This window comes from Gadus macrocephalus, chromosome 3, assembly GCF_031168955.1.
Source record: "Gadus macrocephalus chromosome 3, ASM3116895v1".
In the NCBI taxonomy this organism is placed as follows: domain Eukaryota; kingdom Metazoa; phylum Chordata; class Actinopteri; order Gadiformes; family Gadidae; genus Gadus; species Gadus macrocephalus.
Genome location: NC_082384.1, coordinates 13418663 through 13442650, shown reverse-complemented (window position 1 = coordinate 13442650; position 23988 = coordinate 13418663). Strand labels below are relative to the sequence as shown.

At 44.7% G+C, this 23988-nt stretch overlaps 2 protein-coding genes across 2 annotated transcripts; one reads left to right on the top strand and one right to left on the bottom strand.

Annotated features, from left to right (window-relative positions):
- Positions 1–10699: 10699 nt before the first annotated feature.
- LOC132454153 (ovarian cancer G-protein coupled receptor 1-like) lies at positions 10700–12059 on the top strand. Its single transcript, XM_060047362.1, has one exon. The coding sequence runs from the start codon at positions 10805–10807 to the stop codon at positions 11654–11656; it is 852 nt and encodes a 283-aa protein (XP_059903345.1). The 5' UTR covers positions 10700–10804; the 3' UTR covers positions 11657–12059.
- Positions 12060–18539: 6480 nt separating this feature from the next.
- LOC132454151 (B-cell receptor CD22-like) lies at positions 18540–21417 on the bottom strand. Its single transcript, XM_060047359.1, has 7 exons — positions 21140–21417; positions 20773–20988; positions 20389–20640; positions 20119–20215; positions 19976–20030; positions 19220–19455; positions 18540–19139 (listed from the first exon to the last, which is right to left on the bottom strand). The coding sequence occupies exons 1-7, from the start codon at positions 21261–21263 to the stop codon at positions 19064–19066; spliced, it is 1056 nt and encodes a 351-aa protein (XP_059903342.1). The 5' UTR covers positions 21264–21417; the 3' UTR covers positions 18540–19063.
- Between the last annotated feature and the right edge of the window lie 2571 nt (positions 21418–23988).

The following is a 23988-nucleotide window of genomic DNA, read 5'->3' as shown; positions in this document are numbered from 1 at the left end:
CCCGCAGAGTGGACACCATGACCGTTCTGGAATGCTCTCCACGACACCCTGAAGGACTTGGAGCAGCTGATCCAACTGGTCATCCGGATGGATATCCACCGCCACTGTCCCCCGTCCCTATCACTTATCCGGTGCCAGCTCTCCACTGACCATCGCCATCCGTCTCCTACCCCACGATGACGTCACGGGCCCCACCAAGGGTCTCTGATTCCCCCCCGAAACATCCAGAGCCATGCTGAGCCGGAACCGATGGAATTGGGGTGGGCCCGCCTTTCTCAGGAGAAACGTAACCACCGGGTAAGGAGCCAGGTCTGTCTATACTGAGGCCAGGAGGGACACTTCTCTCTATCCTGCCCCCTACTACCGGAAAACGAACAGGCTCGTCCTTAACCAGGGTGATGCGGACAAGCCTTTTGTCCCTATCACTCCCGCCCCCAGCTCTTTGCTACCCTCTGGGTGCAGGGCCCTTCCAACTCTCTGCTCTCCTCTACTCTGGCGAGGACAACAGTTTTATTGATAAGAGGGTAATAGAAAAATTAGGGATCGAAACCCAAGCCCTAGATATCCCGCTGGGAGTGCGAACGGTTTGCGCTTAGAACTGTTGGAGCTGAAGACCGTCCACCTGGACCTGCGGTGGTTGACTCTCCCCATACCCAGTTAGTTTTAAGGTGCCCCTTGTTCGACAAGCACAATCCCCACATAGATTGGCCCACAAGCAGCCTCACCGCTTGGAGCATATACTGTCACTCCCACTGTCTTCACTACATTGACCCCCCCGGAACCTCTGTGCCTGTGGTCTATCATGATCTCGCTTTAGTGTTCAGCAAACATCACAGACAACACATCACATCTCCTTGCCCCCTCAATGTCCCCATGATTGCGCAATAAACCTCTTGCCTGGTTCACCTCTCCCAAGCAGCCGCCTGTAAATCTTATCCAGGCCTGAGTGAGAGGCTATGGAGAACTATATCCGGGTCTCTCTCACGGCTGGCCTCATCCATCCTTCATCCTCCCCACTGTGCGCTGGGTTCTTTTTTGTAAAAAAGAAGGATAGCAGCTTACGTCCCTTTATCGACTATTGAGGCCTGAACACCATTACTGTGAAAGTCAAGAACCCCTTTTCTCCTTATTGACGCTGCTTTTGTTCCGCTACGGGATGCCTCTGTTATTTCCAAATTCGACCTGCAGAAATGTAAGCTTTAGCGCAAGTTCTAACAGGAGGACTCAACTCACATGCGCCAGTTTGCCAATCATCAATCACCAATCACCTACCTACACCTGCTTTATAAAGAGTATTCTAACATATGTTCTTTGCTGCATAGGTATTTCGTTTGATGCTCGTTATTATCGATTATCTCAGCAGCTCACTATGTCGCCCGGTGCCGCTGCTGCCGCCGCCGCCGCCGCCGTAGCTGCCGCCGCCACAGCGGCTGAAAGAAAACAACCCGGCAAGAAGCGTGCTACTCGTCCTACCTCTTCTGGTCTGGATAAACGTGTGAGGAAGAATGCCGATCATCCCGATTCCCAGCATCCTCAACCAACTCACCCACAAGTCCTCAACACGGATATCATCCAGGTTCTACAAACCCTCTCCGAGTCTGTGGAAAGCCTCGGCACAAGGATGGACGCCATCGACACACCGATCCAAACTCCTGGAAGGGTCCAAGGTCCAAGCCCCCAACCCGCATCTTCATTTGTCACGGCGTCCTTCCACTTCCTGCCTGAGTGCCCCGGCGTGCAACCATCGGCCTCGGCTTCCTCCGCCAACACAGCCTACGCACCAGCCGCGTGTCTAGCCATCCTGCCTACTGCCGCCACCGCGGTAGTTGCCCTAGCTCCCGTATCCTTTACATTATCCATAGCTCTGATCAGTTCAGCATCTGGGTAGGAATTTCATCATGCCCGCCACAGCAACCGTTTCCCAACTCACTGAATACAATATACTCCAGGGTCTCGTGGGTTTACCTTCCCCTGCTATTGAGCGCCAATGGGTTGATTGTGGCGACGCGTCTGTTCTTTTAAAGACAACAGATCCCAGACTAACGCGCAACTTATCCTTCGGCGAGTTCGTCATTAGTTTCGGTATTTACAGAGACATACAGTGGCAAGTTTATCCTGAAAGGAGGATCGAACTAGACGCTTACCTCGTTATCATCGTTGACCTCAACCAGCGCTATGGGGGACCTTTATTTTATGAATCCCACAAAGCGTTCTCTGTCAAGTCAGCTCAATCTATAGCTATGTTCAATACTAGAATCGACCGGTCTATCACGGACACCGAGCTCCTGCTCAGCCATTTTGGTCGCTATCGTGCGCTATCTGCAGTTCCCACGGGAAAACAACGGTGCTCTGTCAAAAGACTGCTACTACCTCCCGCGTTGTAACAATTTCAACCAACCCGTCTGTTCTTATAATAACTGTAGTATAGTAGCCGGGTAGGAGTTTCTATCGCTAGTGTCAACGAATGCATTCCACTAGCACCATTTTCTTTGTACTTTGCCACTATCGACTACGCAATTACGTTGATAAAAATCGCAGGTCAGGGATCCTGGCTTGCAAAAGCCGACATCACGGATTCTTTTAAAATCATGCCTATTCATCGTTCCGATTGGCCACTGTTCGGAGTTAAATGGTAGTCTGAGATCTATTTTGCAGTCAGGTTAACATTCGGGTGTAGGAGCAGTCCCCACCTCTTCAATTTGTTATCCGAGGCCTTGTGCTGGATCCTGTTAAACGTATGTCGGTTGCCATTCGTTTTACATTTGCTGGACGATTTCTTGCTAATTGACTTTCCATCAAATCAAACCAGCGTTCTGGACATTCTAAAGGGAGTATTCCGTGCAATCGGCGTCCCCCTATCTGAAGAGAAAACGGAGGGCCCAGTTACCACAACCGAATTTCGAGGGATTTGCTTAGACTCCGATAGGATGCAAGCATCCCTCCCTGATGAGAAACTACAGAGGATGAGATCTTTTTCCGATTAGTTTCAAACTACTGCTGGAGTTAATAAACGCAAAATGCTGTCCTCCTTGGCCACCTCAATTTCGCCGTGTGCATTATACCGCAAGGCCGCTCGTTCATCTCTCGCCTTCTAACTCTGGCCCATTCGGTCCCAAAACTGAAGAACATAATATACCTCAACGAAGGCTGCAGGTCTGACCTCAAATTCTGGTTGTTTCTCCTTGTTAATTGGAACTGTAGGCTATATCTTTCTTTTATAATGACATGCCCGAATCATCCGATGTAACGGACCTATTGTTGTATCGACCTGTATTGCGCCCCGGAACCTTTTATTTACGTTTCACCCGGTACCCTTTTAGAGGCGCACAGCAACATTCATGGCGATGCGTGTCTCGTGCATAGTCGCGTCGAAAACGTAAGTTTAATGTCTTAATGCCTGTATTTTGTTATATAAATGATGGGTTCCTATTGAAACGTTTTCTGTGTAATTTTTATAGTTCATGTGTTTTATACCGGTCGCATTTCTATGCCGTTTTATGTCCGTAAATAGTGTATGAAGCAAGCTAAAGGCCAGACCCATGAATGTCTGGTGAATTCAACTTTTCCCGCTCAATTTACCGTCGTCTTGCACCCTTGGCAAGCGGAGCGAGGTATGTTGTTTTATTGTATGCCTTTAGTGTGATTATGTTTAATTTTGGTGTCTTTATGTAAGTTAAGCAGATAATGCACATGTTTAAGTTTTCTTTTTTGTCCTGAAATATGTTTTCTGTCATTCTTTTATTTGTGAACATGAAAATTGTACTGCCCTGATCTTAATATATTTGTGTAAAAGTGCAACCATTTTATGTTACTTTTTCTAGTTTCACGGTGCCATAGCAACAAAAGAACAAAAGAATAAAAGGTTGCACCCGTCAGAGACTCTCCGGTTATTTCGTGTCAAGGGCTGCTACATCCGATTCTCTCGAACTATTTACCGATGCGGCTCCGTTGGTCGGGTTAGTTTTTTTTTCCGAGGGCAATGGTTTGCTGAAAGATGGCCAGCTCAATTTCGCACATTCGCCCTCGGGTCCTAGTCATCTGCGCTGTTTGAACTTTACCCAATCATGTTCTGCGATAACAAAGCGGTGGTGGCAATGATTAATAAAAAGTGATCTGCGTGCCCTACTTTTATGTCTCTGCTCAGACTTCTAATATGGCATATTTCATCGTCCACTGCTTAGAATCCTGTAGACAAAAATGGCCTTCTATTCATATAGCAGCGATATTGATAAAAAAGTGGGGGTAGAAGGAAATTACTACAGATTTAAATTCAACTGCTGGGTGGAGCACTGACAAAGACAAGAATATTCAAGAACTGATGAATCAGCCAATACAAAGGCCTATTTGCATGTTTATGTGCGCACCTGTATAGGGTATTGATTACATCAATGCAGGCTGAAGACGTTATGGAATGGATATCTTTCTGTATATGGAAGCACAATGCTTCGTAGGTTCTAACCAAAATATAGGCAGTTCACTTTTAGGCATCGTTGAGCAAGTTGGATAATAGTGTTGTATCTCTACTAACTAATCAGTCTTCCATCTCTATCCGTATTTATTCAGGTATCATGGCAGATTTGCAAGAAAAATATCTGGGCACTAAAGTGCTTTGCATCAACCTGCTATCAGGCAAAGAAAGCATTGACACAGCTTAATGCAAATCTCATGATTTGTGACTGGATACCCAGCATTAGAATCCACATTCAGGAAAAGGGCAAGGAGAGGGAGGTATTCAGGGTGAGGAGAGGGAGGTCTACAGGGTGTGGAACAGTGAACCCATTGGCGGTTCTAGACACATCTTACTAGGGGGGCCAAGGAGGAGCCAGTGTTTAACCAGAGCAGAGGGCTACAAAAAAAAGGCAAAAAATTATATTTAAAGATTATAAACTTTATTTTACTTTAAAATCATCAAACATTTAATTTGTACAAGAGTTTATAACTTCACCAGTCTGTATTTTTCTTTCAAACTATCTTAAATTGATAAAACGTATGCCCTCTAAATCATCAAAATCATATAAACATTTGTTTTGTACAAGCGTAAAAGAGAAGTAGGGCCATAAAAAAAAAAGAAACATACAATGTGTCAATATGGAAACTCCAGGGTACAACGAAGTGCAAAACAATGTGCCATTTTCTATTCATTTTATCAGTTTCAGTGTGGAGAAACTGTGTTCCCAAGAGGCTGAGCTCACAGGAAGGGTTACATCAATCTTGCACCGTCTAAAGAGCTCAAAGGAAACTTCCCTGTTCTACTGTTCTTTCAATGATAGCTGCTATTAGAAGAAAAAAATGTAGGGGAATGCATTAGATTTTGCTGCATAACCATCCCTCCCTAGTTAACACGGGCAGATAACCTGCTGCTAGTTGTCCAAATGTATTTGTTATCCCAATGCAGCAGCCAAAGCGGATGAAGATACGTGGTTAACATCACAACATTGTGTAGCCTAGACCTAGCAAGGATACTGATATATGGATACTCGCTTCTGCTTTGATGAGTTTGCTTAGATATGATTACGTTTCTAAATGTATCGAGACCAGACATTTACAAAATTATTTTCATCATCAGTGTGAGGAACTAAAGTAACACGGTTATGTGCAAGAACAACAACTCACTTACGAAATGAAATCGTTTTGCTTAGCTTCGACTCTTGCAACAGGAGAAGTCATCGCTCCTTTCTCCAAGAGTAGTCGCTGAGCTCTCATTTACCGAGCGAGCAGCAGCAGCATGTTGTTTGGGTCCGCCGCTCTAATTTACCCGTGTAGAACGATGCGTCGCATTAGTTCCGTAAAAGTTATAAAATCATAATTGTTTGATTTGGTCAGGACGAGGGGGCCACAGGGGGGGCCAGGGACATGTATACAGGGGCACTGGCCCCCGTAGGCCCCCCGTGTAGAACCGCCATTGAGTGAACCAACTCTTCACCATTTCCCAGGTGATTTGGGGGGATCTGGAATTCCCAAATCCATTCTAGATGTGGATATTGTATATCTGGAAAAAGCCGACAACAAGTTCCCAGAGAGATTCTGTGGGCAGTACTGCGGGGTACAGGACACACACGCCTGCCATTATGGCTCCCATTCAGGGTCCATTGTTCTTCATTCTTATCCACAACAATCCTGTGTTATGGAAAAACAGATCATCCGGAGAGGCATAGCAGCCCCTCACACCTGATTTGAGCCATCCAGTTTGTTTAAAGTATTGCGGTCTCCCTTTCTATTTGACTAGTTTAGCCTGTGCTGGATTTGCTTTGTTGCACTTCACTACAGTGAAGTAGAGTGTTACTCTCAGTCTAACTACACTGCTCTTTAAAACCTCATCCGACCCCGAATGCCCTAAAGAAGACTCATCACTGCAAAAACAGGGTTGGATGAAGGACTCTATCTCCACATCTCCACTATCACATCAACAAGTCAGGTCTTTGTTCTTTTTACATTATCTTTAATTTGCTATTTTTATACGAGATGCCTGTCGGCCTCAAAATTAACAGTAAAGAAGTAAACACCCTGGGCGTCCAGAATTGATCTTATATAAATAAGTTTGTAATTTTATTTATGTGTATTATTATATAACATAACAGGTTTCATTGCGAGACTGAACTTGCTGCCTTAGATCTCCTGTCCTGTCTTCTTTTAGCTGCCTGATGAATTCATCCATTGGGGAGAATGTCACTACGTTGGACTGGCCAGTTACTGAGATGACGGGTTACCTCATCAACATCATGGTTGCCTTCCCCACCAACTGCTACGTTCTGTTTCTGATTCTGAGCGAACCCAACAAGCACCTGTCGACAGAGTTCTTCACTTTGAACCTGTCCATCTCGGAAATATTCAACTGCCTGTCCAACATTTTGATTTTGATATCCCTATTTCTGCCTGTCAACGCCGTAAAGCTCTTAGGGGAGCTGAGCCCTGGTATGGTTCGCACCACCCGTCCGCTCTTTCAGTGCTTCATCTGCATTGAGGTGTACCTGGGGGTCGTCCGGCCTGTGACCTTCCTCCAGGTCAAAGGTCTCAAGTATCGGGTTGGAATTTCTGCTGCGGTCTGGCTGGCTGGGTTGCGCGGGTCTATCTTTTTTTACCGATGCTATTATTGGGTCGGGCTTCCATATGTTTACCTTGCTGAGTACCTGATGCTGCTTCCCCTCAAGCTGTTCTGCTGCACCTCAGTGATCAGGACGCTTCAGAAGGCTCGCCCGGGAGAGGCCACCGCCGCAGCAAAATCAACCCCGAGGAAAGACATCAGGAGAAGGGCGTTGCACACCGTCTCCATCATACTCGCGTCCATCACTCTCAACTACGGCATAAACATCATCCTAGCTTTATCCAGCCATTTTCATTCTTACGATGCTATGAACGTTTTAGCTACCATGTCCGCCTTTGTAGGCATCGCTAATGGTGTGGTTGTACCTTTGATATACGCTTCGAAGTTTGGCAGATGGACCGTTGGTAAGGACTGCTTGGTGAACTGCCTTGCCCTTGGTCCTGGCAGGTAACACAATGGGTTAGAAATTAGTTGGATATTTTGATTTTTACTTAGAACTTATTCCGGAGAATGCATTTTGTCAGAGATAGATAGATTATAGATAGATAGTTAAACAATATTGGATGCGCAGGTAAGATACGGAGAGGGTCTCCGACTGGCGCTCTGGCTACGGAAAGCATAGTATGCCAGGTGACTATGCTTCGCAGTATGCCTTTCGAAATACTTTGTGATTGGTCGATGAAACGCAACCAGGAACGGCAAATGGGCATTCTTGTGTCATGACGGAAACGCCCAAGCCTGCAGCTGCAGTTTAGTTGTCCCTGAAGAACTTGCGTATATAACAATAGTTCCGCATTGCATTCATTAATTTGAACGCCAGTTTTATTTCATTTTTATGTAGGTGTATGCTCCGTATAAATCCATGCACCGAAACATGACGTCCATACCGATTCGGTTCAATACGAATACATGTATCGTTGCACCCCTAGTGCGACTTCTTTTTTATCTTAGAGAGATGGCATCAGCAGTTGCAGTAGTTCGCAATTGGTATGTTTACACTTTTATGCACACCGAACTAGACCGCTGTCAAGGAATGTCGATTTTTTTTGCCTGATTCATGTCTTTCTTATCACTCCGCAAGTAGTCCGCTAATTTATCAACCCCAGCGTGTCCGGTTGCTAAGCGACGTCAACATCTTTGGCAGACTATTTCTCTGCTTATCAACACTACGAATGGTAATTGTAAAGAGACACACCGTGTGAAGATATTTTTTCGTTTACGCTATACCGACCCGCTTGGCACACGTTTCTCCATTTTAACTGTGAAATTGACCGTTGACCAAGCACTACGACATTGATGTTTCGTAACGTTATTTAATTTTTTAATGTGATGTATTTGTTTTGCAAATCAAAAAACTTCAAATCCTTTTGCGACCAAAGTCTAGGCCATTGCAATTTATTTCTATAAAAAATAAATAAATGAATATATGTAGATCAAGGGCCCCCCCATTGGCCACGGCCCTGGACATGTGCCCACTTTGCCCATGCAGTAATCAGTCATTGCCTGTCTTGACTTATGTTCCCAATAATGACCTGCGTTCTGTACAACATTATCCCTTAGATATATCATATATTTCCAGACCAACATGACGTTGTGCTCAAGAGACATACGGACATACGCTTACCATTTTTGTAAATGCCATGTATTCAGTACATTCGGATGCATGATAGGAATAGATCTATTCCAATAAGAAATCTAATCAGATCAGAAGTGTCCATGCAAACGTGGCTAGTGTGGTACTTCCATGCGCAATGGGGATATTTAAAGGTACAGTGGCGGTGACTAGCATCAGGAGCTGAACCATCATTATAGTAGAGCTAAGGAGGTTCTACAAGCGCTTCAGACCGACCTTACCAATGAACGATGTACAAAAGAGATTCGTAGCAAAGAACGTTTCGGGAAATACGTGAAGAACTTAAAGAAGAAGTTACGAATGACGTAGCGTTAAGAAGGCTTTAAGAAGGTTTCGGGAAACAGTTGTCTTCCGTAGCCAATCGAGGCCAAATGAAACGACATGTTTGAATTAAGGATGTTGTCTCGGCTGTTCTTTATTTGGACCGATGGTACAGCAAGGTGAGGTCAGCTCGAATGGCTTCCAATAATTTGAAAAACTCGCAAGTTCAAAGAAATATTGTATTGATTTGACAAATCAAACATGAACAAAACTGTCTTCTAAATTTAGGAAATTATACTAGGAAACAAATTAACCATTATAAGAAACGAGTGAACGTAATAAGTGGCCGAAAGACTTGGTTCAACCACTGCCTCTTTCCCTTGACATTTAGCTTTCACCTGACAAACACACACTGGCCGGGTGTGCGCAAATCCCGCACACGGACCCCTACATGTAACAAAAATCAAAGCAGTCTCAGCATACACAGTAAGCTCAAGTATTACATTTGGTTTTCATTACAAAATGTCTATTTTTATATTATTTTTTTTAAATCAGTGTAGGCTATGCTATTTTGCCCATGGTTAAATACGTGTTTAGGCCTACTAAAAGGATTTCGAGCAATGTTTTATTCGCAAAGACTGCATGATTTTTTAGAACGCTGTCATGCACCTGCGCATGAAATGGAAACTCGATCTCTGAGCAATCGATTGCAGCATGTTCTTTCTGGAGAGCGCCGTTTATGAACGACGAAAGGAGTGTTACCTAAGAAGACTCCTAAGAGACTGTTCGGGAACCACACCTATAGAGGTAAACAACTTTGATAATTCTAACCGTAGGAGTCTTCATAGCGCACCAAGAGTGATGGTTTTCGGGCAACCGGGCCCAGTCTTCCATCTTTATCCGTGTTTTTTGCAGGCATTATGGCCGATTTGCAAGATAAATACCTGGGCACTAAACTGCTTTGCATCAACCTGCAATCAGGCAAAGAAAGCATGAACAGAGCTTAATGCAAATCTCATGACTCGTGACTGGATACCCAGCATTAGAATCCTCATTCAGGAAAAGGTCTATGCCCAGAGGAGCAGAGAAAGGTCTGCAGGTTGAGGAGAGGGAGGTCTACAGGGGTAGGAGAGGAGGTGTGGAACAGTGAACCTACTCTTCACCATCTCCCAGGTGATAACGGGGGGCTCAGGAGTTCACAAATCCATGTGGATATTATAGATCTGGAGAAAGCAGACAGGTTCCCCGAGAGACTCTGGGGGCAGTACTGCGCGGTACGGGACACCGGGGTCGCATATGCCTGCGATTCATGGACCAAAACACAATCAAAAGCAGATCCTTGCACTCAACAATCCTGAGCATGGAAAAGCAGGTCATCGAGAGAGCCATAGCAGCCCCTCACACCTGATTGGACCCATCCAGTTTGTTTAAAGTACCTCCCTTTCTATTTGACTAGTTTAGCCTGTGCTGGTTTTGCTTCCTTGCATTTCACGATCGAAGAAGAGTTACTCTCAGTCTAAATACGCTGCTCTTTAAAACTTTAGCGGACCCCGAATGCCCTAAATAAGACTCATCGCTACAAAAACAGTTTCGGAAGACTCTACATCTCAAGAAGGCGGTCATCATTTCAGACAAAGGTTTGAAGGACTCTATCTCCACATCTCCACAAGACAACATTTGAGAATCGGGTCTTTGATAGGGTTAGGTTAACAGTAGAAAAACTTAACACCATGGGCTTCCAGAATTAATCTTATGTAAACAAGTTTGTGTTTTTATTTATGTGTATTATTATATAACATAACAGGTTTCATTGTGAGACTGAAACTTGCTGCCTTAGAACTCCTGTTCTGTCTTCTTTTAGCTACCAAATGAATTCATCCATTGGGGAGAATGTCACTACAGTGGACTGGCAAGCTGCGATGGTGACGGGTTACCTCATCAACGTCATGGTTGCCTTCCCCACCAACTGCTATGTTGTGTTTCTGATTCTGAGCCATCCAAACAAAGACCTGTCGACAGATTTCTTCATTTTGAACCTTTCCACCTTGGAAATATTAAACTGCCTGTCCGAATTTGTAAATTTGATATCACTATATGTGCATGTCACCGCCGCAAAGCTCTTGCGAGATCTGAGCTTTGGCATGGTTCACACCACCCGTCTGCTCTTTCAGTGCTGCATCTGTGTTGAGGTGTACCTGGGGGTGGTCCGGCCTGTGACCTTCCACCAGGTCAAAGGTCTCAAGTATCGGGTCGGAATGTCTGCTGTGGTCTGGCTAACTGGCTTGTGCACGTCCATCTTATTTTACCTCTGCAATCATTGGGTCGGGCTTCCATATGTCTATCTTACTGAATACCTGATGCTGCTTTCCCTCAAGCTGTTCTGTTGCAGCTCTGTGATCAGGACGCTTCGAAAGCCTCGCCCGGGAGAGGCCACCGCCGCAGCAAAATCCACCCAGAGGAAAGACATCAGGAGAAGAGCGTGGCACACCGTCTCCATCATACTCGCGTCCATCACTCTCAACTACGGCATAAACATCATCCTATCTTTATCCGCCTATTTTCTTTCTTACGATGCTTTGTACATTTTATATATCACGTCCTCCTTTGTAGGCGTCGCTAATGGGGTGGTTTTGCCCCTTATATATGCTTCGAAGGTTGGCAGATGGACCGTTGCTAAGGACTGCTTGGTGAACTGCCTTGCCCTTGGTTCTGGAATGTAGCACAAGGGGTTGCAAAATGAGTTGGGTGTATTGATTTTTACTTCACAAATGTTTGTTGGGGCCCCCTGCTTGAGCTGCTGCCCCCGTGACCCGTCCCCGGATATGCGGTTTGACGATGAGGATGAGGATTGTTCGTTGGGAATTTGTCCCACGGCAGTTAGATAATTACAAATCGTAGAGCTGAATGGGACTGGAGCTGAATTACATTTGTACGTAAAAGAAAATGTATGCATGAAGCTGAATTTCATTTAGAATTTGAAGCCAAGAAACAAAAAAAAAATCCAGTGTACCATCCTACCCCACATCGTGTGACATTTTACATTCTGACTGAGCAATGTGTCAGATTGCCTATTTAAATACCTTTTATCTCTGTAAACTCTGCACTCTGAAATAATGAAATTAACACAAAATACAAGATAATGAAACGTGTGCAAAGTTTTACATTATGCCGCTGTCTACCCTATAGATAATACTTTTACTCTTTTAAACCTTGACATGTGGGTGCATTTCTATTTTTCAGTTATTTTGGTGTGGCGTTATCCATTTATTTATGTTATATTCTTTTTCTGAAATATGCAAATCTATAAGTAGATTTAACAAAGATCATCGTGACAACATTTATATTTTGCAATTGTGGTGCAACAATATATTTCCTGAAGCACATTAAAAAGCCTTTCTATATGACTCAGCTTCCAATTTATTCTTTACATTTTCAGCAAATCAATTCATAAGAACATAAAATAGGTATTTTCAGAATTCATATTAACACAAATTTTTCTTAAGTTCTGAAGCTAATGTGCCATTCATGTGTCCTGTTCAGACGAAACGCCTCGTCACGTGACGCTTTGATTACTTACGTGTGTTCCCGACAGCGACCGTTCATGTCAACAGGATTACCGCCACCATTTCTTCGGACGTGGAACATAGGTTCTGTGTTTGTAGCCTATCACCTACTCTCCGTTTGCTTTTATTTATGAGAAGCATATGCCACTGTATGGAAGGCTACACTTGCCCTTATCTAGAGCTGGATTACCAGTACACAAAGTTTTAAGATGAGTAAAGTCGATCCCAATAGACGGTTTTCGTGGCAATTTCTCTATCAGATATTGCGTCAAGACAGATGAGATATTTAGATGCAAAAATCACACAATACTTGCAGGCAATTGCTGGTCATATATATTTGTAATAAAAGTATGAACAAAGATACATCACAACATGCATCAACAAACAACATAACAGGCATACAATATAATAATCGGAGGCCTCAGATGGGAGTTCGCCCTGCGTGTTACTTCATACTCGTAAGGTACACTCGGGAGAAGTCCACCGATTGTCGTGAGTTCTTATTCACAAACAAGCCTTTGTTTACCAGATGGTCATCTTTACAATTGAAGCTCCCCTGGATGCCATGGGAGGGGGTGGCGGCCGTGCCATGTAACCCTCTGGCTTCGTTGACGCTAGCCAGGGGGTCGAGGAACAGGCCCATACATCAAGGGATGCATGGAAGATGATTTACAACACACGAAGACATAGGAACGGGCAGGCAATAAAATGCATCACACGACCCTCGAAGGTTCACACGTTAGATGACCAACAAGGAGAGTAGAAGGCAGGCAATATATGCATCACACAAAATAGTAACAAAACTTAAGTTCATAGATAGACCAAAAACGTAACATGTCGATTTTCCATCACACGGTGTGGTAACCCGCTCCTTGAATGAGCCGGGTTACCGGTACAAACAACGCGTTTGTGGAAGGTTAAAGCCATTCCAGGCATTTATTCACAAACACTTCAATCAACCAGGGTTCTCACGGTCTCTAGGGCCTCCGTGGGCCTCTAGGCTCTCTTGCTTCCACGAGCCCTTCCTTCCTGCACCCGACCCGTGCTGTGCTGTGCTGTGCCTCCTTTTAAAATGGCCCCCGTGCTTTCGGCCAGGTGTCCCCCAATCACCCTGATTGGGGTGCCGAAAGGGCTGCTCTCTCTCGCCGGCTGGTGGGTGGGGGTGGTACACCCCGTCCTCTACGGTACCCCGGGCCCGTCCAGGCCGGGGACCACGTGGCGGGATGCCACACTCCTCCACCCTTTGTCCAAGCCCCAGGTAGCCGAGGGACCCGCCCAGGATGGTATCTCGCCGGGGCCGGGTGTCTCCTGCGGCGCCGGCTGCGTCGTCTCCGGCAGCGTCGTCTCCGGCAGCGTCGTCTCCGGCTACCTCGTCTCCCGCCGCCTCGTCTCCCGCCGCCTCGTCTCCCGCCGCCTCGTCTCCCGCCGCCTCGTCTCCCGCTGCGCCGGCGGCGGCTGCCTCTCCTGCCGCGGCGGTGACCGCATCTCTCCTGCCCCGGGACTCTAGTGCCGGGTCCCAAAGCCGGCGAAATATCGGGCAATCCCTCCCGATTAGGAGCGGCACGGGGAGGTTGGGTACAATCCCCGCCCGTGCCGTAAACACCCCTTGTGGTGTCCGTACGACCACATGGCAGGTCTTATAGGACCGTATGTCCCCGTGCACGCAGGCCACCTCGATGGGTTTCCCCTCCCTCCCTCCCGCCAAGTCGGGGCGGAGGAGGGTGACCACGCTGCCGGTGTCCACCATGGCCTGCGTGTCCTGGTTCATAACCCTCGCCGGGATGGTCGGACTACCAGATGTCCCCTGCGCCCAGCAGGTCGCCAGCATACAGGGCCGACCCGTCCGCACGTCCGCGCCGGCCGGCGGCGCAGCCCCGTCCTGGCCTCGCGCTGCGGCCTTCTCTCCCGCGGCGGCGGCGTCCCTTGCGGCAGCGGCGGCGTCCCTGGCGGCGGCGGCGGCGGCGTCCCTGGCGGCGGCGGCGGCGTCCCTGGCGGCAGCGGCGGCGTCGTAGTGGGATCTTCGTGCCCGCATCCTCCACCAAGTGTGGTAACCCGCTCCTTGAATGAGCCGGGTTACCGGTACAAACGACGCGTTTGTGGAAGGTTAAAGCCATTCCAGGCATTTATTCACAAACACTTCAATCAACCAGGGTTCTCACGGTCTCTAGGGCCTCCGTGGGCCTCTAGGCTCTCTTGCTTCCACGAGCCCTTCCTTCCTGCACCCGACCCGTGCTGTGCTGTGCTGTGCCTCCTTTTAAAATGGCCCCCGTGCTTTCGGCCAGGTGTCCCCCAATCACCCTGATTGGGGTGCCGAAAGGGCTGCTCTCTCTCGCCGGCTGGTGGGTAGGGGTGGTACACCCCGTCCTCTACGGTACCCCGGGCCCGTCCAGGCCGGGGACCACGTGGCGGGATGCCACAACGGTTACAACGTCAATCAATAGTAAAGTGTAGACATGGTAAAAAATATGTGATATAATGGTTGATTGATTTATTAGAACGGCCCACAAGTCTATCGGGGTACTGATCCAGCCTAACTGTAGAGATGGATGGACGGGGAGATGGAGCGATGTATCGCAGCCAGCCACTTCACGTTACCGTCATTTTGTGACCGCCTTCGTGCTCCCCCTTTGTTGACGTAGCGATCAGGAGTCGCCAAATTGCAATATGGCCATGCATATGGCCAATCATGCATTTTAACTTTTTCTAATTGTATGTATTGTGGTAGTGTTTATTCAATCCATTATGGCGTGGATTCCTACAAGCCAACAAAAACAGCATGGAGGAATCCACAGTCCCGTCCATCCGGGTGGAATCACTTCATGATCACGAGAACCGGGAGACTCCTGAATGAGTGTTGCAGCTTCTCCACCTGCTCCTCAGGTGCTCTGCATCTTACTGATTGGAGCAGGGACAAATGCGCTCAGTGGCACCATCTGGTCGAAATCGGTGGTACACCGCCTCTGCCACCTGCCCCCTGGACCTCCAGGGGCGATGTGCAAGAGCCGGGTTGCCACAGTATATTTAGCAATATATATTTGAATATATTCAAATCTCCATTTTTTTGTGGTCAGCTTTTCTTTTTAGAAACTATGTTTTTACAATACCAAAGAGCACCTTTACATTAACTGATTCACTTCAGAACTACGCCATAGCCCTCCAACCTGTCTACCTTACTAAATTTAGATTATTTTGAGTTCAGTTGAAAACCCTAGATCCTACCAACAAGTAGGCGTGACCCTACAGCAACGTATCCACATGACATGACCCTTGTAACAAGGCAAGGCAACTTTATTTATATAGCACTTTTCATACATGAGGCAGACTCAGAGTGCTTCACATAGAAACATTGTCAAACAATATTACATGTTGTGGCACATAGAAACATTGTCAAACAATGTTTCTATGTGCCACAACATGTAATATTAATGTGCAGTACTACTGTATGTCAATAAGGGCACCAATTGCACCCCTAACATTACCTGCAAGGAAGGATCCCCCAGTGATCACCCTATCCATGGTAATAATCCTAGTGGTAATAATTAGTAACAATCCAAGCGATAGTCCACAGCAATAATCCAGTAATCCACAATAATAAGCTTTTTTTTAATTGATTCATCCTAATGGCAATTACAGGACCACACCACTCAAAACAATGATTAAACTTCACCATTTACTGATACAGAGAAGTAGAGCAGTGTACAGAATTGTAATATAAACTATACAAACACCTCCTATTCAAAGGCACAATGGTTCCGTTTGGGTCCCAAATGTTTCAGATGAACTGGCTGAATATTTCTATGTTCTTTGTGACTCAATGATAGAAAGATATTAAAATGGGGAAAATACATTTTGAATAGAAGAATGATTTCGTGCAGACAGGAGATGGCTACGATGGTTAGATCACCAAGACCGGTATTGTTATTTAAGACCCTTACAGGTGCAGTACAATCATGTAACCAGTAGATGGAAGCGATGAAGCGGAGCGACGCCAACAAGAGCAACAGTCCCTCGTTATAATGTTACCTTACTCGTGGCCTTCACAAGTGGAACAATTAAATAAATAAGTAAAAATAACAAAAAAAATCCTCGGATCTTCCTGCTACTGCTGTTGGTGTCATCTCTGGAACATAGTCTTCTGAATTCAAACATTGATAGCAAACTTCTAAATGAATAGGCCAATAATCAACTGTGTGCCCATTGTTGGCAAAGTATTAAGACTTGGCCTGTTTATACTCTGTGTGTGTGTGTGTGTGTGTGTGTGTGTGTGTGTGTGTGTGTGTGTGTGTGTGTGTGTGTGTGTGTGTGTGTGTGTGTGTGTGTGTGTGTGTGTGTGTGTGTGTGTGCGTTTTAAATAGTCAATTACCTATCACATCAATGATCAAAAAGGAAGAATCCTTCTCTGTGTATTCATTATTAATAAGACTGTTCTGACCCCATAGGGAGAGGCCACCGCCGCAGCAAAATCAACCCAGAGGAAAGACAACAGGAGAAGGGAGTGGCACAACGTCTCCATCATACTCGCATCCATCACTCTCAACTACAGCATAAACATCATCCTAGCTTTATCCAGCCATTTTCATTCTTTTGATGCTCGATACATTCTATATATCATGTCCTCCTTTTTATGCATCGCTAATGGGGTGGCTTTGCCTCTTACATATGCTTCGAAGGTTGGCATATGGACCGTTTGTACGGACTGTCTGGTGAACTGCCTTGCCCTTGGTTCAGGCAGGTAGCACAAGGGGTTGCAACATGTGTTGGATGTATTGATTTTTACTTCACGATTGTCCGTTGGGGCCCCCGGCTTGAGCTGCTGCCCCCGTGACCCGACCCCGGATAAGCGGTTCGACGATGAGGATAAGGATGAGGATTGTTCGTTGGAAATGTTGGGTCCCACGTCAGTAAGATAATTACCAACCATAGAGCTGAATGGGACTGTAGCTGAATACATTTTTGTGTAAAATAAAATGTATGGATGAAGCTGAATTTGATTTTGAATTTGAAGTAAAGAACAACAACAATGCATTGATTCATGCATTTGTTTGTTGCAAAATCCATCCTTCCCCACATAGTGTGCAATTTTACCTGCTGATGGGGCAATGTGTCCCACTGCCTATTTAAATGCCTTTAACTCTGTACGGAAATAATGAACAATGTATTTCCTGTAGCACATTAAAAAGCTTTTCTATAACTTCAATGACTAAGCTCCCAATTTGTTCTCTACATTTTTAGCAAATCAATTAATTTGAGGATTCCAGAATTCATATTAAACATGAATCTATCTAAGTATTGATCCAGCCTGAATGTAGCGATGGATGGACGGAGAGATGGACCGATACAGGGCAGTTTCTATTGAGATAGATAAAAAGTCAAATATATTTTCATCAGCTTGATGTTGATAATGAGGATGCCATCTGTATTTCCATAGGCCAACCTAATTTCTGTACGTGTTTTAGATCAATGTGTGTTTGCTAGTACAAACACTTTGATAGGCTTTCCCCGGGCACTTTGTGTTTAAAAATCATTACACCTGGCGGTCTCTGATTGGATATGGAAGAGAGAGCTGATTTTCCTTTTACAAAAAAAAATGTGGGATATTTGGAATTGATGTAAAAACGTTTACTGTTACCAAAGCCACTTCATGTTGCCGTCATTTTGTACCGGCCTTCTTACTGCCCCCTATTGACGTAGCTAGTACAACAGCAGTCGCCCAGAACAATTTAAATTTAAATTGTTCGGTCTCGTTAAAAAACGGAGATCCTAGCAACAAGTAGACGTGACCCTATAATAACATGACCCCATGAACTGATATGACCCGAGCAACAACATGTCGGTATGTAATAATAACGCGTAGCAGGCCTACTACTGTGTATATCAATCAGGGCAGCAATTGCACCCCTAACACTACCTGGAAGGAAGGATCCCCCAGTGCATCACCCTATCCATGGTAATAATCCTAGTGGTGATCATTAGTAACAATCCAAGCGATAGTCCAAAGCAATAATACAGTGATAATTCACAGTAATAATAAGCTTTTATTTATTCATTTATTGTAAGATCCGTCACAGGATCATACCACTCAAAACAACATTCATTGATAACATTAATAAATTGGAAATATCACCTTTTAATGAAATAGAAGACGAGCAGTGTACAGCATTGTAATTCAAACTTAACAGCACACATCCAATTTAAAGACATATTAACCCACAAATCCCTTTTTAGTTGAAGCGGTTACATTTGGGTATCACTAAGTGTTCTCTGTGTTTTTTTACTAAATTGTAGGAAGTAATCAAAAGGGTGATATTCGATTATCTATATAGAAGGATATAGGACAGACAGGTGATGGGTACGATGGTTAGTTCACCAAGACCAGAATTGTCATTTAAGACCGTGAAAAGTGCAGTACATTAAGGAAACCAGAAGGTGGTACCTATAATAATACATCCCTTACAGGTGCAGTATATTCATGTAACCAGCAGATGGCAGCGATGAAGCTGAGCGGCTCCCACAAGAACAACAGGCCCTGTGACTGGCAGCCATCAGTGATTACAAGTGGAACAATCAAACCCCCTTGGGTGTTTTCTTGACAGTGCTGTACAACTCTGAGGTTTCTCCAGTCTCTCTCTGGTCACAGGCCCTGTAAAGAAGACAGAGGACATATGAACTTCGGCCACCTTGTTTGTCTATTTCTCTTTAGAAATACCAAGAGAAGCTTACTTGGGCACAGCGTTGTGGCTTTTAAAGTTGACCGCTGAGTGAAGGACCTCCTCTGTCTGATCTGATTGGACACGGAAGGCAGCCAAACAGGGAGGCACTTCCTGGTTCTCTGAGCGAGAGAAGTGGACGCTGGCATAGTGAAGGTCATCCTGATCTTCTATTGGTCGTCTCTGTGCTGCAGGAGCTGAGCGATTGGACAGAGCTGAGACGTTGTCATACACCGGATCAGGAAGTGGCTAATGGGGAGTGAGCACAGAAGGTTACATTAAGAAGACACTTTACACTTCTGAAGACAGTCCTGGAGGCCATTTGTTTCTGGTTCATTGAGAGACCCTTGGTGACTAGTGGTCTCACTATGAAGGCTGCTGTAGGACACACTTCCAACCCTACAAGGTTTCTTTCAACAGTCTTTCATCAACATATTAATTTGCTTAGCATACATCACTTCCTCAAGTCATGACTCTTGATTTAAGAAACCCTCATAATGATCAACTGAAGTTTCTATTCTTAGTTGACCCTGCCATAACATAGTTGACATGGCAACACTGCCCCATAGAAAGTATACAACTTGACTGATTAGTCGAATGACTTTGGATGTAAAGTATAACTAGTTACAAGGCTACACCAACAGAAAAGGATACTTGCTAAGGAAACGACTCCTTGGTCGTTCCTGTGGTCTTGTGTGGAGGCCTCAGGTAATTTCCACTGTGTCTAGGTGAAGGATGAGTTATTAATAAATGGCTTCCTGTGTCTCACCTCCATAGGATCTGGCCTTCCTCCCTGTCCACTGGTTCTGTAGGCCCTCTTTGTTCTGGTGAAGAGACAATAAACATTAAGAAGCATCAAGAGAAGTGAAGGAATGCCACAAGGAAAGAGAGAAAGAGGAGAGTGAATCTCACCTCATCCAGAGGAAGACTAGGAGGAGTATGGTGGCCAGTAAGACACCAATGGTTCCTACTGCTACTGCTGTTGTCTGTGATGATGATGATGCAATCTCTGGAACGTAGTCATCTGAATCAGACACTGATAACAAACTGTTACATTAATAGGCCCATAATGAACTGTGTCACCATTGTTGGCGAAGTACTTGGCCTATTCATACTCTGTGAGTGTTTGTGTGTGAGTGTGTCTGTGTGTATGTTTGTGTTTGACCTAAATAGGCAAATTACCAATGAACAAAATGGTGGAATTATGATGTCCAATTGCATTATGAGCTTGGCAGTAATAGTTTCCTCCCAGCTCAGATGTGATATTAGTGATGGTGTAGTTCTGTCCTGATTGTCCCACTGAGTCATCATGTTCCTTGAACCAGGTGTAGTCAGCTGCTGGGTTGGCATCACTGGTGCAGCTCAGAGTCACTGAGCTGCCTTTGACTATTTCACCAGAGGGACTCACGGTCACTGAGGGGGTCTTTGGAGCGTCTGTTAGAAGTTAAAGTAATTAATCAAAACTCAACAGTTTGAGTACAGCCATAGTACATCTACATGTAGTTCTGTACCCTAAAAACTCCATTACATCTGGTAGCATGTCAGTGTACTGTGGAGTTGACTTACACACCAAAGGAGATCGGAGTTGTTTGTATCCTTCAACAGCACATGAATAGTTGTCTTGAGAATTAATGTTGACCTTGTGGTACATTCCCTGACTTTCTTTCTGTCCATTTCTGAACCAGTTGTACTTAAAACCACCAACAGGACTACACGTACTGTGACATGTCATGTTCACCCCGGTAGGATCAGTAGAGGAAGGAAAAGACACCTTCACCTGGTCTGAGAATGAAAGACAGAGTTGATAACATTAATTAAGATAGCACCCAAAACAAACCTGCAAGAACACCCCCACACCCACTAACCCACACAACCCCCCCCCCCCCACACACACACACACACACACATTAGCACATTAGTAATTCAAGTTTACCTGTCACAGATAACGTCACTCCTGGGACGCCACTATATTTCCCCCATTTTATGTTTGTTATGAACCTGAACTTGTAGTTCTCGGAGTCTTCTTTTCTCAGGTCTTTGATTCTCAGGGTACACATTCCATTACAGCTGGACGAGGCACAACTTAACCCTTCACAGATGTATTCAATACGACCTCTATAGGCTAAATCATCTTTCAGATTAGCTGGCTCATCTGTCTTGCCTTTAGTGTACCACAGTGTTGTGTAATTCACGGGGGGGACGTTGTTCGGGAGGTTCGGGAATTGAAAGGTGCAGTTGATGTCAACCGTTGATTTTCTCAAAGCGCAGACATCCATAGATGTGTAAGTAACTGCCCAGCCGGGTTCACCCTTTAGTGCTGGGAAAAAAAACACATGTCATTGAGAAAGAAAACGACACAGAGGTTTAACTGATAAAATGCATGATCACAAAGTACACAAAGAGATGGAGGTTGTTGGGTGGAGCGGCAATCCACCGATTCTTGACCACTGAGCTTTGAGAGGAACGTTTAGAGAATCATGAGCCCAACATTATACAGCTACTGATAGAGCTAGTAATACAGCTAATGATAACCAAGCAGAGCGATCGGTAATTTAGAGATGTACAGTAAGATACATGCTTTGTTCATTGACATTAAAAATTAAAAATTTGGTGCAAGCGTGGATGGGCTCATTATGGAACTATGGGAATGCAATTATATCATCAAGACAAACAATGGCCAAGCCGAATATTATCAATTTCGATGAAAATATATTTGAAAATATTGATTTTATGATATGAAATGACTCAAAATAGATATTTACATTGTTTTACCAAAAATATCAAGATAGGACATGTATATTATTGCATTGTATTTGGACGATTTCTATCCTACTTCCATGATCTTCGTTTTGTCCATAAAGTTATTCACAATTTAATGGAAATCACAATAAATCCATGAATATCCTTTTAAACCAAAAGAACACGATAAGTTTTGAAATATTCAGCTTAGACACACCAAACCTATTCGAGTCATAACAGGCATTCTTCAATATCCTTTGTTTTGTACTTTTGTAAGGGTATTCAAAGTTATATCAAATATCAATATCAACTGAGTAGGTTACACATAGCTTTAAATAATATTTGTGCAATAGCTTTGCAAAAATTCTATGCATCAATAGAATAATTTTGCTTTGGTTTGATGTATCCTTTTTTTTTTAGATTGTATAGCAAAAGTAAGTTCACATTTCAGGATGGGAAGCCATTTTAACCTCTGACCTAATTCAGACTTTAAACCATCTTTTGAATTTTTTTTATAACTCTATAAATAACTCTTACTTTTATAACTATTTCAGATGTACCTGGCAACCTGAAAATGGCAAACAATCTTTAATGTGATGTCAAATACAAATATATATATTCAGTCAAAAATGTCACACTGTATTTACAATGACAATAAACAAAACAGAATCATATTACAAAAGGATTTGGTTCCCCTCTCTCCTCATTGCAGTTGCTTGGTTTTCATGTTAATCAGTGAAACAGTTAAACTGCATGTTCCCAATTTTAATGTGCCAACCTGGTAATGACAGAAGGAAAGCTAGAAATCCTCTGGCTGCTGATCTTGAATTCATAGTTAGTCCTGTCATCTATCAATTGGCTGTTGTAGGGAGATATTTCAACACACCTGGAGGTAAAATAAACGTAAAAAGTGCATACAAATAAGAAATAAAATTGTTTACATAATTGTGTTAAGCAATGGAATGAAAGTTAAGGAGATAAAACATCTTACTGTAGAAGAGAGAGCTGGTCTGACAATGTCTGTGTCCTGTCCGTTTCTAAAAGCTAGTTGAAGAATTAAAAAAAATGTAAGAAGACTTCCTTCTTCTTTTGCCCCTATCAGCCGCCTGACTTACTGGGAACTAGTGGGGTGCAGAGAAGTTTGAGACCACAATGACCAGTACAAGGTTCCTTCTTGTTTTCTATATTTACTTTATTTTCTATTAATCTTCTTATCTTCCTGTGCTTCGTGCACACAAGTACAAATGCAACCTGCAGGTCACCCAGTAACAGATGGTTCTGGGATGATATCTTGTGATTGTCCCTAACCATTCACTGTAAATTTGTGGTCCCTCAAAAACAGAAGCCCACTTTTCTTTATTTTTGTTAACTTTTTTTGTCTCCTTAATTTATGTTTTCTTTCATAATATGAATTCATTAGTATTGTTCCTAATCACAGTTAGTCTCAAAGGGCTCCACAGGCCCATTTTATAGGACAATAAATAGTGGCCATGTCGAACACATCAACTTCATGTTACGTCGTCCACTTCTGCCATCTATCGGGGGCCAGGGACTCAGTGGTTCTATGTCGTATAGGCTTCGCCTTTTAAGGCTATCGCTATTGGCTTATCCCTAGGCGCGAGCCGTAGCACTGAGAAATTTGTAATCCCCGCCCACCAACAGCGTGGGCCTCAATCACGTCTGCATTCCGCACATATAAACGGGCGCCGGCGGACGTTCTGCTCCCATTTTCTTCAGGACGATCTTGAAGTTGTTTCTCGCTATCACACGCTTCGCTGTCACACGCTTCGCGGTCACAGCGGCCGCTGCCCCACACCCAAAGACCAGCTGACGGCCAAGCTTACAGACAGAGCGCGTCAGTGTATGATGCAGCAAGAGGCTGTTATGAATAACATGGCCCTGCTGGCACATGATATCTCCACCATGGCGGCTGACCCTCATCGTCTGGCCGAACGGGCAGTCGACGTGGCGAAAACCGCCTGTGCCATCCTCTGCCTCTGTTCCACCGGTGCGGTGGCAGCGGCCCGGACGGCGGCATGGCAG